Here is an 18,760-nt window from a genome sequence, read left to right on the forward strand (position 1 = left end):
CTGTCTGCGTCGGGGCCCTTCGGATCCATTAATTAAATCTAATGAAGTCATCTATCAAGGACTCCTCTTTTCTCCACACCACAACATAAATCACTCTCTGTAAAAGAAGCTATCCCTCTCCCTTTACTCTCTCTCTCCCTTTCTCTCTGTTTCTCTCCAGACTTTAATTGTGTGATTGAGAAAGTGTAGCATCGCTCCATAAAAGCCTGTCTGCCTCAAATGGTCGTTCTCCGGCTGACACCAGAGGGACCCCTTATAGCCCGCTGTGGTGAGACTCGCACATACACACACACAAAGCAAAGCGACTTAAAACAGACACTTATTGTAAATGGGCCTCATTGGTCTCTGAAGACGTTGTTAACATGTCTGTGGGATGGCTCCCCCTGCCAAGAGGGAACTTGATCCATCTCCACATTTACAAAATTAATTTCTTTTACAAGCTGTGACTGACTAACGCTGCCCAAATGGGGATTTATTTGCTCCCACAATGCACTGTAGTAGATTCAAACAAACTGGCTGCGACGCTGGTTTGTTGTTTGGTGCAATATGTATTTGTCTGAACAATAAAGATTAGCCCGCATAAGTAGCATTTTAGTCCGTGTCGCCCCCCCCCCCCCCCCCCAAAAGATGATGATGCAAACCTGATGCAACGAAATGTACTCCAACGAGTCCAGACACGTCTAAATAATGTATAAATGATACATCTTGTTAGCCCTCCACTCGCAGGTTTGAGTTGTCTTCTGGTGCACCAAATGATCAATGTCCTCCCATTATCCTCATGCACTCTCTTCAGTGCCATACCCAATTCACCCCCATGTCTCCCCCCCTCCCCCCCCCCGGTCTTTCATGTTGCCCTCTGGGAGCCAAACAAAACATGGGTTTCTACTGCAAATAAGGAGCTAAAACACCATGTGATCAGTCATGAATTATTTGAATGCTATTGATTTGTATAAATTGTTGCATTTCCCCTGAGCGTTTGACCGTTAGAACAATGGCGTCCTGAAAGGAACTTGAGGAAGAAACTGCTTTCATCAAAGGAGATGCGAGTAATTAGTGAGTAGATTTAACCTGAAGTGCAAACTGTGGCTTGTTAAGGAGAACGAAAAAAAAAAGAGAGGGGAAAAGGGAAGGAGTTTGTGTTTGGTTTTCAAGCATTTTCCCTGCAAATCTGCGCCGCATTTAAAGATATAATGTCAATTTCATGCCTCCTCCCCCCCCCCCCCCCCTCAACAAGAGGCCCCGGTGCCCTGTGGGTACATAGCAGTTAGGGAGGAATAACAATCCAAAAAGGAGAACCAACGTATTCCCAAAACATCCCAGTCGAGTGCGAGCTAATCTTCTGCACATTGTGGTAGTTTCATGTTGAATTTTTTTGTCTCTTTCTTTTTTGCCCTGAAAGCCTCATTTAGATGGCAGAGGAGGCTTTTGAACACAGAGCAGCCTGAAGTCTCGGTGGACCGCCGAAGCAGTGGAAAAGAGGACCTCTAAATGAAGGCACCAGACAATGTAGCAAAACCACCAGATCCCTGCGGCCTGCAGACAAGCCAGAGGAGGCTGATAAACAAACACACCATCACTGTCATTAACACAACCAGCCAGGTAAACTCCTCCTCTACCTCACAGGTACATCATCCGCCAGGGGAAGAATACAATCGTTCTGTTTTCTGCGCCGGATTGCATTTGTACAGTATCCCTGCATTGCTGAATCAGATTCAGGTATATTGCATTTTGGTGGCTGTTCCCTTCTCCCCAAAGAACGACATGATGATGTTTGGGCATATGATGCTCTAAAAGAAGCTTTACAGTTGTGTATATCATATTAGAAACCAGAGGTGAAGTCGTTGCTTTTAAGCTATATAATTTTTTTAATAGAAACCACTCCACTCTCTTGGAGTTGAATTTAACATTTAGACAATCGAATCAGTCATGTTTATGATTTTACTGGAGAATGGTGTAAAGAATGATATATAGGAAGACGTTTTATAATCTCTCCATCTCTGTTTTTACAAATATCCTTTAAAGAGTACGCACAGATTTTTAAGGAGAAACAATGCAGCAATGGTTTCCCATTTTGACTGCCATGTTTGGAAGGTTTCAGGTTTCAGACATGGGCAGCTCTCTGGGGCCTTTATATTTGTATTTCAAAAGATGTGTGGGGATTAATTGTGGTGTGCAGTAGGTCCTCCTTAAAATCCAGTTCCAATCCTTTGACCTTCGCTGCATGTCGATCCTCCTTCGTCTTCACATATCCTGCAAGTTTCACTGTCCACTACAGGCAAAACGCCAAAAATAATTATCAAAAAATCCAATTAAAAAAAAGCTTATATTATTAAAACATCTCACCCTTTGACTATATTTAAAAGCCTACATTTTTAAATACATATGCAATTCAGTTGTTGAACCCTCCCACAAGAGGAAACCCAAGAAAATTGGCAGACTTCCAGAGGTTGAGATCCGCATTTAGGATCATCCGTCCCTCCACACATGAGGGATTAGTCTAGCCGAGGGAACAGGTTGAAACAGTGTTGTGGCATTTGTTGGAGTGAGGACATGAGCGTCTGACCCTCCCTGTATCACCTTCCCCTTGTCTCTAAATGTGGATGGAGCAGCTCCAGAGGGAGTCGGACTCACATGCAGGCCACAGGACGCTCACACAGTTCAAGTCTAACATCCAGCACTCTGCCCAAATTGTGTAAATCTGATGGATGATCAGTGAGGGCAACACAATCCTAATTTGCTCCCTGATTTGCATTGCTGCACTCTGCAACCCCTCCCTCTTCCACACTATCTATTTCTCCTCCCTCCCCCTCTCTCTCTCTCTCTCTCTCTCTCTCTCTCTCTCTCTCTCTCTCTGTGAGTCTCTGCTCTCCTGCAGCCAGCGCAGACTCATTTAAGTCTGCTGATGTCTTGATAATGTTCCAAAGCCTTCACAAGCAGGTAGAGGAGGAATTCCTCAGCTCTCTGATTAGCAGTTAATGGGCAATCAAGGCATGAGGAGGTTTATGGACAGTAAAACAGAGAGCTGTCACCTCCTGCGACTGAGTGAGGCCGATATTTTACTCAATGTAAAGATAGCTGCAGCCATGTTGAATAACGCTTTGCACTTTTTTCAGTAGCTCAATGAAAGTCTTTTTAAGTAAATGTTATTCCTTCCTTGAGTACGTGCTTTGATTTGATTTCATTAGCACCTTTCTAAAAAACAACACAAGTGTAAACATTAAAAGAGAACAGACACACCATATTGCATGTGCAATAAAAATAAACAGATTTAGACATTTTTCTATCAACCTACACCACATTTTTCAAAACAAATGGGCATTGAATACTAATAAAAACAAAAATAATAATTTATGAAAATGTGTAATGGTTTTATAGAAACACATATTGAATAATAAAATGTTCCATTTCAAAATGATGGGTACAATAAATCAAATAAACCCTTACTATAGTTGTGACTGAATTGCATTAGTGTGTAATAAAAGTGTAATAATTATGACTCTAATTTAAAATTATATCAATATTATTATACTTTAAATTTGCTTGAGAAATGTGTGTATAAGTGCACACTGTTCCCCTGGTCTGACACTGTAATCACAACAAGAACACACTTAGTAAATAAACAACTGAATAATTAAAAATAGCATGCTTTTCTGCGGGATCGCACGTGCAGCAGGGGAGGCGGGGTGTTGTGCTCGCGCGGAGTGAGCTGCAACTGAAAATATGATTGAGGCCCCTTTAAGAGTTTTGAACAGTTAGCGACAGCAGCGTCGCTGCGTAAAGAGCATCCCTCCTGGATCTCTTCTGATTTTCCTCCAGGCTGCTGCTGATTGGACACCACGTGCTTCAAATCCACGAGATTACGTTCAATTATTATTTTATATCTTAAAAATACAACAACTGAAAATCGACTCTTACTTTACTACTGCTAAAATAAAATTAAAATCAAAGGAGAAATTAAAGGAATGAAAAACAGTGTGTAATACGTTGTCCTATTTTAATTGGGCACTCTGTTCGTCATTCATATTAAACATGCACTGCCTATGGGCCTTCTGGCGATATGTTTTTGCTTTATTATGCTGGATGAATATTTTGTTGCACTGAAGAATTTGAAATGAGCTCCAGTCTTACGGATGCACCGTTCTAAACACAATACTTAAAATTAATACAATTATTTCTTAACAAAGAATGAAATATAAAAAAAAAAATATTTACACCATTTCACAAGAGTGTCACATTCTGGTTTTCTTTTCTGCACGTGCACATGCTGTCATATTTAACACTGGTTTATTTCAAATTACGCATTAAAATGTCCAAATGAAGATAAATACTCCATATTTAAGATCATAACGTGGGATGATTGTGCGTAAAAGTGACATCTTTCCACTAATTTTATATTAAGGGAGCCCCTGTGGTTGGATTATTCGTTACACGCACGTGCCCCATTTGTAAACGCCACTTTTATTGTAGGATGATACCGAGACACACGACAGGGAGCGCAGATTTGCGTCTTAAAGAGGATTTAGGTCTATTAACAACAAAAGGCGCAGTTCATGGCACGAGGGAGAGACCTCGACTTGTGCGTGAGCCGCAGCGATGTGAAGCGCGCGCGCTGATAAATGGAGAGACATCAAACCGAGTCATTAGAGGGCTGAGATATGAGACTTTCACTGTGGCGGGCCGCTCAGGGCGAGAGACCCAGGGGATCCGGCTCCTCTCGCGGCCTTTTGTGTTTGTGTGCTGGACTGATGAACGGCTGAGATAACGTGAGGCCATTATGGGCTCACTTATTCCCATGAAGCGCCTGTAAATAGAGGGAACATTTTTTCACTGCTGATATCTATTGATTTGTTGCTCATGTTTGTAACCGGAAGCCACAAAGGAGTACAAGTGAATACTCAGAGGGGAGCCAAATTTATCGGAGTTAAATATTTATCACAGTATAATAGTATGATTATAAATTTGTTGTTTTTTTAAATACTGGACGTTTGCATCATTATTTTGAGTTATGATTGAGTGTTTTTGTGAAAATACTTGTTAACAGCAGGAGGAAGAGCGCTACAATAACTTATAAAGAAGCAATAAATCAGACTTTTCCTCCCCAAAAAATTAATAATGGTAAACAAAGGGTTGGAGTTGTCCCCCCCCCCCCCCCCCCCCCTCATGATTTCAAGTTTGCATGTCGATTTTTGTGGAATATTTTCAAGTCATGTAAAACTGAAAATAACTGAAAAAATTGAAGAAATTTGAATTTCCCCTGCTTAATTGTAAGAACAAACAATTAGCACATAATTAAATCTGACTGGAATTAACTGAACTTGAATGAAAAATATTTTTTATACCAAAAAAAAAAATATTCAGGTTCACTGAAAATCTTGTTTGGTCTTAAAATAAATAACTTTTACATTCTAATTTGGTTTTGCTGAACCTCTCCTTGCATGTGCACTAACTCCACATTAGAGAAAAGTCCAATCAGCTGATACACCAGAGGTTAGAGGTGGCTTATGGAGCACAGATTAGCTTTCAAACATATTTGTCAACTCAAAAAAGAAAAAGAAAAAAGTCAAGGGGCAATCCCTCAAACCCAGCATTTGTATCTCCGTCCTATAATCGCGTTGATTAAATTTTCGCCGATTTAATTAGGCATAACAGCCATACATTACAGCCGCCTCCTCCTCGCAGGAGTGAGCCACCGCGGGCATTTTAATGACCCCGTAATTCAATTAACCGCCTCCATCAGCTCCAGCATTGATTTGTAGCAGAAGAAGAAAAAAGAAGAAGAAAAAAAAAAAGCTGCTGAAAGTTGAATTCTGCAAAGTCGAGGCGGCCTGTAATTGCTCAAGACACAGAGATCGGAGCGAAGAGGGGGGTATGGGTTGGTGTGGGGGTGGGGGGGCTGGGTTTGAGGTGGCCGTGTATAAATAGTGTGCTCTCAAATACACAGTCACAACAGCAGGAGTGATCTCACCTCCTCTCCACCCCTCTCCTGTCTATCGCTGCTGCTGCCAGCCTCCAAAAAAAAAAAAAAACGAGCGCATACATCCGCTTGCAGAGCTGGTACCTTATAGACACGGTGAGGTACTTTATACTGAGACTTCACGGTGGATTTCCAGGAGCTGGACCACTACTGAGCTGCCCAGAGCCCAGAGCCATGGAAGAACTTACGGCATTCGTGTCGAAATCTTTCGATCAGAAAACCAAGGAGAGCAGCAAAGAGAGTATCACGTACAGGGAAGTTTTGGAGAGCGGCTTGACGAGGGCGCGGGAGCTGGGCAGCCCCGACTCGAACCTGCAGGACATAACGGATGGCTGCCCGGTGCATCTGTTCAAGGACCATGTCGAGCTGGAAAAGGAGAAACTGAAGGACTTTAATGTTTCCCGGGCGACAGACGGTAAGGGCGTTTTGTTTTGAATTTGAGGAAATGATCCGTATTTGTATCGGGGGGAAATGTCTCAAGTTCAAGATGTTTTGTATCGGGAGCGGCGGATTTAGTTTTTTGTAAATCCACCGAAAATCTACAAGTAAAATATGTTTTATTATATCAGAGGTTTGGTTTGAGCTAATTTACAAAGTCAGAACACCAATCTGTTGTTAAAATGTTTTGTGAGAACGCAGGAGGTGGGCCTTTCCTCTGTCGTCCGAACGTCCCTCTAACTCTGGGATCATTGTTTTCAGACATCCAGTTTTACGTACAACAAAAATCAATCTTGGCATTTATTGACAATTTTACAACATAAATATATTTTATTCTTGGGCTGTCTCGTTCAATGTTTTTTTTTTTTTTTTTAAGAAAACATTTGCCGACTATAATAATAATCCTAGATGTTGCACTGTAAGGTGTAATGCAGTCTCCCCTCGCCCATTTTCTTTTATCCCTCACAGTTTTATGTGAAATATTACTGATTGATCAAATGTAAGGAATGATATTTGGCATTATTAAAAAGTTTAACTGCTATTTCATTGTGGTGTTTACACACAGTGAGCACGGCTGTAATTCTCCTGCATTTTGCTCGTCTCATTTTGTTCAGTGTTAAATTCATGTAAAAGGAGAAAACAGCCATTTAACACACTGCTAGTAAAATAATAACTGTTATTGATGGGTTATTTAAAAGTGCAGTAAAAAAGCAGGCCAGGCCTCTGTTCCCTCAGCAGTCAGATAGTCTAAAGTGTGCAGAGTTGTAGACATTTAGTGAGTACTTTTAACTTGTTCCTTTATTGATCCTGCAGCAGGAGAGAGAGAGAGAGAGCGAGAGAGAGAGAAAAGACTCAGGATAAAGCATAATTATCCTTTATTAATTATAAGATGAAGGCTTGTTCTGTGTGTATGATTATTCATTTAATTAACACCCTGCATAGTATATAATATACAAATGTGAAATAACTAAACTAAGGATAAAAACACCTTCATGTTAGAAAACAACAAACACTAAACATGTCCAAACAAGGCAGTAATGTACCTGCATCAGTTGTCAAGTGTGTTACTAAAAATAACACACTAGAACACACCTAATAGTGCATTATAGAATAATAAAACACACTGGCTAACCATTGGGCTTGTTCACTGGCAGCTTTGTGTTTAACTCTGAATTGAAAACTGAGATTCATATAGTTTAAGGTTTCAAAATCAATCGAAAGATCTCTGATGGATTAAAATGTTAAGACTGATGTTATTAATATAAAGCCTAATATATCCTCAGTGTGTCTTTTTTTTATACAGAGGCCAGTAATTAGACCTAAATCTCTTCCGTTTATCCCGGGCTTAATTCGCTGCTCTTTAAATCGCCTATAACCTTATTAGGCTTACATGCCATGCGTTGACTGATTTACCTCTATAGCGGCACTGACATTACATTAAGACTTATGGAGGCTGGAAATGCAGCCACAGGCCTCTCTCTACTGAAGAAAGCGGCTGCGTAATGTGTGTGAGTGTGTGTGTGAGTGTGTGTGTGTGTGTGTGTGTGTGTGTGTGTGTGTGTGTGTGTGTGTGTGTGTGTGTGTGTGTGTGTGTGTGAATGTGTGTGTGTGTGTGTGTGCTGCCAAATTACCGGGATCTAGGCCCCCAAACGAGGGCCCAGTGTGGGGTATGTTAGGGCACAATGACGTAGGCTATGTGTGGATGTTTATGTATCTCCTCGAAGACGTTTACTTACCACCTGTCTCTCCTTTAACTCGTGGGCCGTGTAATAGGGATTTACGAGTGCAAGGACAAGAAGGAGGACGTGAAGTCCGAGGACGAGGACGCGCAGGGCAAACTGAAGCAGCGGAGGAGTCGCACGAACTTCACGTTGGAGCAGCTGAACGAGCTGGAGCGGCTGTTCGACGAGACGCACTACCCGGACGCGTTCATGAGAGAGGAGCTGAGCCAGCGGCTGGGGCTGTCCGAGGCCAGGGTGCAGGTCAGGAACTCATCCTTTCTTTCTATCCTTTCTCTTTGCTCTGATTCTATACACAACGACCATTACAACCGGGGGCGGCTGCTGTGTGAGCAACAAACAAGATGCAGGCTGCGGTGTGTTTTTCTCCTATAAGTGCAGGAACTGTCTGCAGACTTCATAATGTCCTCGTAGTATTTGCTGCCTTTAATTGCATTTAGGATCTTTATGAGACGTTTTATGTCGTGTGACTGTTAAAGCAGGTGTGTATAAATGTCTAACTGGCATAAACGTGAAATCTGGGAGTTGTGTTAATTATCTGATTTGGCCTTGGTTTATGCTCCATAATTAAGTCTAACAATATTGCTTTCGGACAAAGGTTGAATAGATTTTTGTTAGAATAATTACCATTTTAAAATATATTTAAACTGTTATTGTGTTGTAACGACGGTGCAGACATTTTCAGTGTAGTTTTCATGCAGTTTGCAGAGTTTGACCTGCACGCTGGACGTGTTTTCAAGCTCGTGAAAAAAAAAAAAAAAAAAAAGAAAGAACGTGACAGGTTTATTTTTCCTCCAATGTTTTTGTGCTATTAAGAGATCATTGTGTGTTTTTTGCCCTGCCACATACAAAACAAAAACAAAAAGTCAAGAGCTCACGAGTCTGCAGGCAGGATGACCTCACCAGCCTGAGAGATAAATGATGTCTAAAATATTCCTGTACTATTCCTCAGGGACTTTGTGGAGTGTCTGTGGCAGTCCATCGTGAATTATTCGTCATTTTTTTTCTTTATTCCTTGTGGTGTGTTATATTCATGTAGGAGGCTATACAACTTTTCTATGATTGCTTAAAAAACTCGGTTGATACAATCTGAAGGATTATTTATGTAGGATATATATTTAAGGATGAATAGGCTTGCAGATTAGAATGGATTCATATGTAAACTGTATGTTTAACTAAATTTAGCAGTGCCTGCTTTGATGGTATAATCAATATTTAAAACAACTGATTATATACACTTTTAAACTTTATTTTTTTTGTAGTAGTGAGTCAGTCAGTGATATCAAACAAGTGTAAACTGCTGTAAATCACGCGGGACGTAACAGCCTCGTGAACTTGCAGCTGCAGGCCTGCACAGCCAAAACACTCCTCCGATCCCAGCAGCCTTCAGGGAAGAAGAAGAGGGAGAAAAAAAATCCAAAGCAATGATTAAAATGAATGAAGAGCCTGAATGGCTGCTTCAGGGGACGCGCTCTTATGTCAACTCGGATCCCTCCTCATTTTCTTTGTAATATCTGCCATTGGCTTGATGCAGTGTCCCCCATAAAAACAGATTAGAAATAACTCGATTCTGGCCCAACTCTGCTGCTGTTCAGCTTTCTAATCGGATAAATACAACCCATCATGGAGACTATATTTGCAGCTGAACATTGTCAGAAGAAGGTGATAATGTTGCAACTATTACCAATGAAGTTAATTTAGGGAGTGGAAGGTTTAGGCGACTAAAAAGTCAACAAAATGTTTTGTTTTTAACGGTCAAAAACACACAGAAGTCGTTGGTTTTCTCTCCTTGAAACGCAAAATCTCCTTTTTTTACGTCACGTTTTCCTGTTTTCCTGCACATTTGGAGGCAGTGAATCGCAGCAGGGCTCTTGCAGGCAGAGAAACCTGCACGCGCTTCGAGCAGCTGTCAATGAATCTAATTGAAAGTTATGAGAGCCTGGTGAGGAGCAGGCAGTAATTCAGTTACGACTAATATCTTTGGGTTTCTGGCGCGCTGCTAAATTAAATGTCATTATTCACTGTCTCTATTAAAAAATCAAAAAGGAAATGAGATTAGGGTATTTGTGAAGCGCATCATTGAGTGGCCCTTAATGAAGAAATAACTGTCTGAACCAGTGTAGTTCACTTTGCTTAACATACTGGCGCGTAATTGGAATTGATCCCGGGCCCGTCTAATATTAGCCTTGATTTATCTGAGGGATTACTGTGCGTCTATGCAAAATCACCTGGGATTCTCATATACACCTTTTCTACCATGTTATACCGCTGTACAGGTGCTAACACTCGGTGTGTTACACACCCCATTCAGGACCATTCAAAGTCTGTCTTGATTAAATAATAATAATAATGATAATGATAAATAATTGTATTGAAATATATAAGTGTATAGTGTATATAATACATAATATTAATTTAATTGTAACATTTATTTGTAACTTTCCTATTGTGAAAATATTCCATAAAGTCTCATTTTATTGTGACAATTCTTTAAGTCACATTTTTTGTGAGAATATATTAATTAACGTCTCTTTTATTCTGAAAATATTTCTTAGCTAGAACAGCTAGTCCCCCCCCCCTCAAATAAATAAATAAATATATATATAATGTCATGTCTAATTTTGTTTTAACATCTGTCATAACGTCTCAATTTAAATGGAAAATATTCCATAACTGTTCATGTAGTCGTTTTAATATTCCTCAAGCCTATGTCTCATTTTTTCGTTGAAATATTCCTTTATGTGTCATTTGTTGTTCTATAGTCTATTTACTACGACACTGCTATTTCGGGATTTTTGTATAAAACATTTTTTTTAACGTCATTTTTCGACAGATAAAACAAAATATCGTAATTGCCACATGACTTTTTCTTCCTCATTGGCTTGTCTCAGCCTCTAATGGACAGTGTATCGACCCTCCTGTTATTACATCGACACCAAATGTTGCCCGTCGATCCACGCAGCTCCAAAATGGCTCCACGCGCGGCACCTTGACTCATCATCATCATTATCATCATCAGTGTGCGCCCTTTGTGGTCCGCGACCAGCCGCTAATTTCGCGTCTGTAAATGATAATCATTGCGGGGTCGAAGGGGAGGGGAGATAATGTTATTCACCGAGCAAATTAGCTTGATGATGATGATTAACAATAGGACGTAGCCTGCAGCCTGAAGCTTCAAAGACGCACACAAATTGGAGGCTGCTTAACCAAAGGCTTCTCTCTCTTCTTTTTTAAATACCATGGCGACACATCATCAGAGTTTTCTGATAATCAATTATCCCTCACTGTATGATAGGCTCTGTTTGCTTACTAGGTGCAGTGTTTGTAGTCATATTACTGCATTTTATTATAATCACATGGCCTGAATGTGCATCTGAATTACACTTCGAGGTTGAATCACTTTTATATCCACTTTGTGGTTTTATTACGATTTTCCTTTTTAGTGGTGTGTGTGTGTGTGTTTGGGGGTTTATTTTCATTACATTTCAGGCAAAGAACTTTTACATTTTCAGCCTTCTGTAATTCTTCTTAAACAATCTGCAATGTATTTGCAAGAAAAGCTACATACAGCTGCTGATCATATGTAGCCTATAAACTATCCACGTTTTCCTCTTTATATGAAGAATAAGTGGCCTCTTAACTTGTTATAACATCTTTAAAATGATTTTAAAGAAGAGAATTATTGACACATTTTAAAAAAAGAAAAGTGTTTTCAGACGTTTCTTGTGTTTTTTCTAATGGATGTATTTTTTTCATTTCTAGGTCTGGTTTCAGAACAGAAGAGCAAAATGTCGAAAACAAGAAAACCAGATGCACAAAGGTAAATAAATCCCACTTTTGTATACTCTATTGGATGATTTTATTTATTTATTTTCCTCTATTTTTCTTTTTACTAATTTGACAATATTATTTTAACAGCATGTGTTAAAAACAAAAAAAACCTCTGACCTCCTCATCTCACATAACAACAACTGTCTGGCTGTCTGACAGACATCTTTCCCTTCTCTCCAGGTGTTATTCTGGGCTCAGGCAGTCACCTCGACGCGTGCAGAGTAGCACCCTATGTCAACATGGGCGCCCTGCGGATGCCCTTCCAACAGGTAGGAATGATATTTTTTTTTTTGCATTTTCAGGAACTCACAAAGCTTTTAAAAGAATAGAAACACTCTATGTTGGAATACAAACTCAGGTTGGAATTAAATCAAGAAAAAGAGTGGAAAAATGCAGAAAAAGATGATTACTCAGCAAAAAAAAAAGAAAAGAAGAAAACTATAGGAAGAGGTCAAAGATGCTCCAGATTGTAGCTACATGTGTGTATGTTTCTTGTGTTGGACTCAAAGTGGGCCTTCTTTAATTGCACACATGAGCTTACTATATGCAGCTCCAATATGTGTGAGATGAGAGACTGTGTGTGTGTGTTGGAGGAGGGGGGAAGGGAGCAGTCAGACCTCGCTGCACCTTTCACCTCGTGGCTGCGTGCGGAGGAGACGAGAGGGTCGGAGAGGTGGACAGACATCTGATCCGCTGCTATCTGCCTCTGCGTCCCCGGCCGCTGTGTTGTCTTGCCTGACCCCATCGTGGGGAAAAAAAAAAAAAAAAAAAAAGCAGCGGCCTAATTAAGCCAACAGTGCGGCGGGCAGGCGCGAGCACATAAAAGAGATGATGAAAGCGGGGGGAATGGAGTGGGCTCTGATGGATATTGCCGTTGAGCTGTGCTGGCAGGGGTGGAGGCTCGAGGCCCGCATACCGAGATAGGAGTTGCTGTTTGAGGTTGGAATACTGCACTGGTGTCACAATGCCGCCTGTGAAACAAGTCAATAGATACTGGTTCTGCTGGCCAGGGTGCACCAGTCATTTCTGCAAAGGAGAGCTTTGAATCTTACTGCCATGTCGTTCTTTTAATCTTTATCAAGTTGAAACTAAGCAGCAAAGTAAACCTGCAGTGATAACTTTATAAACACCAGCTAACGCATCCTATAAGTGCACATGTGTGTGTCCAACTTGTGTACATGTGTGTGTGTGTGTGTGTGTGTGAGGATATAAACATGATACACACACCCTAATGTAACGTCAAACATCCACCACCTGTTTTGTCAGGGACGGATCGGTTTCTGCCCCAAGGTTCAAGAAGTTAATTTATAGTTTTCCATCAGTGCTTCTGCATTTTAATGAGATGTAATGTCACTAATTAGCATTTTGAAGTTATGAGACCTCCCTGCAGTCTGTTACCTGAGTGTTCCTAAAAAGGGGATGTGTCGGGAATGTTTGCTCGGTCGTGTGTGGATGCTGCTGAGCAACTTCAAATCCGCAGTTCAAGTCAATTTCCCGCTTTTATTGAACAACTTCAACATGAGTCATTTTCAGTATACTTTCGGAAGGCAAAGCGAGAAAAATAATATTAAGCGGAGTTAAAACTTCGACTGTGAGTGGTTCTATTTTGGTTGGAGTAGAAAGCGCGAACACTTTCCCCCACTTCTTCCTGCGGTGTTTGAAACACATGAGGAATGGCAACAGGCTCAGCGTTCTCCCTCTGAAGTTACTGGATGCTTAATTTTCACCTACTTCTTATAAAATAATTGCCAAGAATGTGAAAACTGATATTCTATGCTCCTTATGGTTCCCTTTTCTCCCCCCCCCCCCCCCCCCCCCCCCCCCCCCACCCCCAGTCGACTCAGGAATATGTCTGGATAAATATTTATAACTCCAAATATGTGAATATCTTTTTAGTGCAAAATTGTTTATTTATGCAATTGAATACATAATCAGGATAACAAGACTCGCATATTTCCAAGGGTATAAGCGAGTTCTCAGTCTGAATTAAACAAATCTGTTCTGGGTCCTAGAAACACTTTGATTCTGGACGATTAAATTGGATGTGGTGTCTGAGAGCAATGTATGATTCATTAACTTTTAGAATAGCTGACATGAAAAAAGGGCTAAAGCGCAGAGTGCAGCCTTAACTATTTTCTTAGAAAACACAGAGTAAGCAACAGCTCCGAGGGGGTAACGTTTGAGGGGGAGTTTAATGGTGTCAGACTGTGAAACCTAAATCCTCACACACACACACACACACACACACACGTTCACACACACAAGAGGCCTGGCTGACGTTGTGTTTTCCCGTCCTGCAGGTCCAAGCCCAGCTCCAGTTGGACGGCGTCGCCCACTCCCACCCCCACCTGCATCCTCACCTGGCTGCTCACGCTCCCTACCTGATGTTCCCGCCCCCTCCCTTCGGACTACCAATCGCATCCCTCGCCGACTCGGCCTCGGCGGCGGCGGCGGTGGCGGCAGCTGCCAAAAGCAACAGCAAGAACTCGAGCATCGCCGACCTGCGACTCAAGGCAAGAAAACACGCCGAGGCTCTGGGACTCTGACCCCAACCGGGCCGCCCCTCCGCTCGCCTGATGCCCATAATCGCCTCTCACACAAGACTGAGCCTGTGAAAGGGCCGTGACACTCACAGCTAAAACTAAACTAAACAAAAACACTGAGAAGTGAGAATGAAAGAGAGGAACACATACAGAGAGAGAGAGAGGGGGAGAGAGAGTGAGTGAGAGAGAGAGGGGGGAGGAAGAAAATAAGAGAAAAAAAAAAAAGAAGGAGGGGAGCGAGAAAATTGTCACAAAACCAGCTGCCAAAACAAACCACTTGTAGAGAAACGGTAATTAAATACCAATGAAATCACCTTTTACTTTTCGCCCCAACAGGCAGGACTTCTGCGGGGCCAGTGGCTCAGTCCACTCCAGGCACAGATCACATCCCAAGGACCGTACAAACACATGTGGATGTCTGTCTGAGGGCCGGTTCCGGGGCCCCCGGCAGAGCAGAGGACGTTAGCAAAGCAAACGGGCAGGCAGAAGCAGCAGGGCCAAAAAAGCAGAGCCTCCGCCGCTGAGGTCTGCTGCCATGTTGACAGTGCGGAGGGGGTTGAACATTTTTGTGGAAACTGACTCACGGAGGCTATGGAAGGACTCTCACCTTTACAACCCCATTCCCCTCTCTCTCTCTCCCTCCCCCCCTCCCACCTTCACTTTTAAAACAAACAAAAAAACACATTAAAAAAAACGGCCATATTTGTCTCCAACCACTGTGTTCCCTGCTGCTGCAGAGTGCATGAACTCTAACGGAGGACCACACCTGATATAAACAACAGTTTTTAACACTGCCGTTCTCCATGCCCACAACCCCTCCTGCAAAGACAATGCTCTCCATCACGGTTTGATACCCCTCCTTCTTATGGACTTGTGCTTAAACAAAAAGCGACAACTTTATTGTTCCTTTGCTGCAGAATGGAGAAACGCTCTCCTCCTCCTCTATCTGTCTTTATTTCTTTCTCTTTTTTGTGTTGTATCCCGGGTAAAGAAGTGAAGATAGCCTTTGCACTTCAGGGTCTTGTAGGTGGGTGTTTTACAAATGGCACTACAAGCAGATACTACTTTACTAATTAAAAAAAAAAAAAAACAGGGGAAGAGGGCGGGGTTTGATATTGTCATGTGATCCACAAAAAGGACATTATCTTGGATAAAGGGTATAAAAAAAAACATTTTGTTTTTTCTCTCCTTTCTTTCTTTTTTTTTTTTTCTTTGTAATTCTGAAAAATATGAAGAAAGCATCAGTCAAACTGAAATGCAATGGTGTGCAGTTTAAGTGCAATACTGTAAATAGCAAAAAAAAAAGTAGGAAAAAAAAAACAGCTAGCAGTTAATCCTCAACGATAAAGAGACCCGATGATTTTTCATTTGTTGTTTTTTTTTCATGCACTGTTGAGAGTGTTGAAGTTCTTTGCCAAACACACCCGTTTTTCTACAGCAGTGTGTATTTTATTGAGTTGGAGAAAAGTCACTCATTATTTAAAGGTGCCATATCCTGTTAGCAGTTTTGTGTACATCAGGTTCAGACGATGAGGACAACATGAGCACATTTTTTCGATGCTGCAGAAATAGCGGTTGGGGTTTGAAACATCACACGAGAGAAAAACTATTTTTTGGATGGTGGGTAGTTTTCAAAATCAAATCAAAATCAGCATTGTAACCCAACAACAAGCGGTTGTTTACATTATCAAAAGCTTAATTCTGCATGTTAAATGTGACTTTTCATCATAATTGTTTTCAAAATGATTCTGTCCCTTCCAAATTTAATCCAGACAAAAGCGAGCATTTGGATTGTGTTAGACTTCAAGGATTGTTTAGGAACGCCTTTTGGACACTGCTGTCAGAGCTGCGCCACACATGTCGATCTGTACCTCTAACAGTCTCCCAAAAAAAAAAAGAAGAAGCATTTTCTCTGTTATCAGACCTCCATTTAGAACCGTTTATCTATATGTCTCCATTTTAAATTAAACATATTGGTGTTTTATTTATTATTTTGTCTGAAAGTCTATGAAAGATGAAACAGTCGAACTACAAGTGTACATTTTTACATGGCTTTGCATTTATTTTTGTATGTTTTTTTTTTTTTTTTTTTTCCAAGTGTTCAATTTGAATTAGGAGGTGTGGCTGTAGTGCATCGTCTGCCTAAAGGAAAAAAAAGAAAAAAAAAGAAGTAGCGTGTCCGAGTTTACAAACATTTCAGGGATGGTTGAATTGAACAATACTCCATGGAATTTGTTGTACCCATTAAAATGATTCTCATTTCATATGCAAGCATGCCTGAACATGGATCATCGTACCGTTTGTTTTTCCCCCCTTTTTGATTCACAAAATATGAATGTACATCTTGTACAAGTAAACTATCAATAAAGTTATAAATATTTGTACTCGAGTTTTACGGTGCTTTTACAGCTCATGCACTAAGAAATGCAACGCTTCTCTGGAAACATATTGTCTTAGCATGCAGACCAAACAGAAAAAGAAATAACCATATGTCCAAGATAACACTGAGTCACTTGATGCAGATTCTTTCCTCCGCCTCTCATACCGTGTCGTAGCTGAGTCTCAGCAACTGCTTCAACCTGTGGATCAATATCAATATCAGTCTTTGGTTGACATTCCCGCACACTCGACGCTCGCAAACCTGGCTCATCACATCCAATCTCAGCCGCACACCAGCACGCAAAATTGAGCTGCTATAAAATCCAGATGCAGCCAGAACCCGTCGCCCCCCTACACGGTCCGTATCGCTGCCTGTGTTCGTCAAAATGACACAGATCGGATTGGTATGGAAAGTGGGGCCGTGTTAACGTCGTCAAATAGGAGCAAGATGGCTGTAACCGGAGTGGGAGGCCTGTAAGTGTGGAGGGAAAACACAGCAGAGATTTGCGGGATTCTCTATTTATGACATGTAATCTTCCCTGAGCTCGGCGCTCACAGAGGATCTTTTCTCCCTGTTTCCACGGCGATGATTAACTTTGAGACGATGACATGAGGAGGTCAAAAGTTAGCGCTTGTTCATCTGCATCTACATCTCGAGTCTGCCCCTCCTCCACTGCCACACACAAACACCAATACGCCAACACACATCCCCTTCATGAGTGGATGCACAGATACACAGCCAAATCAAAACAAAAGTACCGATTCAACTTCTTCACTGCAGAGAAGGTGAAAAGTTCAGTCTTTGAAATGTACTCACAGCCATAACAAAACAAGTCCGTCTGATGGTAAAGGACGTTTCTACCTGCTGTTTGTATGCTAAGCTAACAAAATTTCTATATTTTGGGGAATGTTAGAATCACTCTTAAATGAGAAATCAAATAAATGAGAAACAGTACACTCAAATAAGCAGCAAACTGTGTTAAAAATCTGAATCTGCACTGAATCTGCACTGACTTTGTTTCAAGTGTTGGCTGGTTGAATGTCATCCTGCGAGTTCTGAAGATTTGCTACCTTGTCTTTTGCTCTTGGTATAATTTTGAATGTCGTTTATGCCTCAGTATGTCAGTCGTTGTGTGTGATATACACTGATAAATACACCAAAGGATCGTCTTTTTCTGTGTGTTATTGGCCTCAACATTTAGGCTGAAATCTGTGTTGATGTTGGGAAATGCGATATGTAATAATGCAAGACTTTTTTGGGGGGATAAATTGCCTTGAATACTTTTAGAGGGGTTGTCAGTTATCGCTGTGTTCTCACAATGGTAGGTGTAGAAAGTACAGATACTGGCGTTAAAATACAGGGGTTAAAAGTTGAAACAATAAAAAGGAATAGATCGCTAAAAAGTTAACTTACAGCAACAGTGAGGTACACGATCCCAAAGAGGACATGTATCCGTTTTCCCGCAATAACAAGTTCATGTCAGCTGTTTTCTCCAGACCTCGAGAAATGAACGCGGTATCACAGGATAGCGGCGTTGTTATCCCAAGATACCAAAAGAAGAAGAAGAAGAAGAAGTTGACGCTTTAAGGAACATATTTTAGTTAGTTATCTCAAGAAAACCAACAAAAAATACTTTTTATATCACATGAAAATACAGTCAAATTAAGTTTAAGGATTTATGTCGACTCAGGGATTCCACAGTGAAGTGTGATGATTATTGGTGGCTGATGGGGACCAACTGGTACGTCTTACCCTTTTTGAAACCTGTCCTGTACGCGTGCGTATGGGCTCACACACCACTTACTGTTAAACTTTCCTGTAGAAAATAAAAACAAAGCCTCTTTCAGCAGCATGC

The 18,760-nt window shown here is 41.1% G+C and overlaps 1 protein-coding gene across 2 annotated transcripts; it reads left to right on the top strand.

Moving 5' to 3' along the window:
* Positions 1-5,933: 5,933 nt before the first annotated feature.
* shox (shox homeobox) lies at positions 5,934-16,909 on the top strand. Of its 2 annotated transcripts, none has more exons than XM_061053168.1 (6): positions 5,934-6,389; positions 8,186-8,394; positions 11,914-11,971; positions 12,142-12,251; positions 14,283-14,495; positions 14,862-16,909. In XM_061053168.1, the coding sequence occupies exons 1-6, from the start codon at positions 6,149-6,151 to the stop codon at positions 14,949-14,951; spliced, it is 921 nt and encodes a 306-aa protein (XP_060909151.1). In that variant the 5' UTR covers positions 5,934-6,148; the 3' UTR covers positions 14,952-16,909. The 2 variants fall into 2 exon arrangements, with proteins under 2 accessions (XP_060909151.1, XP_060909152.1); XM_061053169.1 differs by having other exon boundaries at positions 12,163-12,251.
* Positions 16,910-18,760: the final 1,851 nt, after the last annotated feature.

Source organism: Labrus mixtus, chromosome 13 (genome assembly GCF_963584025.1).
Source record: "Labrus mixtus chromosome 13, fLabMix1.1, whole genome shotgun sequence".
Taxonomy (NCBI): Eukaryota; Metazoa; Chordata; class Actinopteri; order Labriformes; family Labridae; genus Labrus; species Labrus mixtus.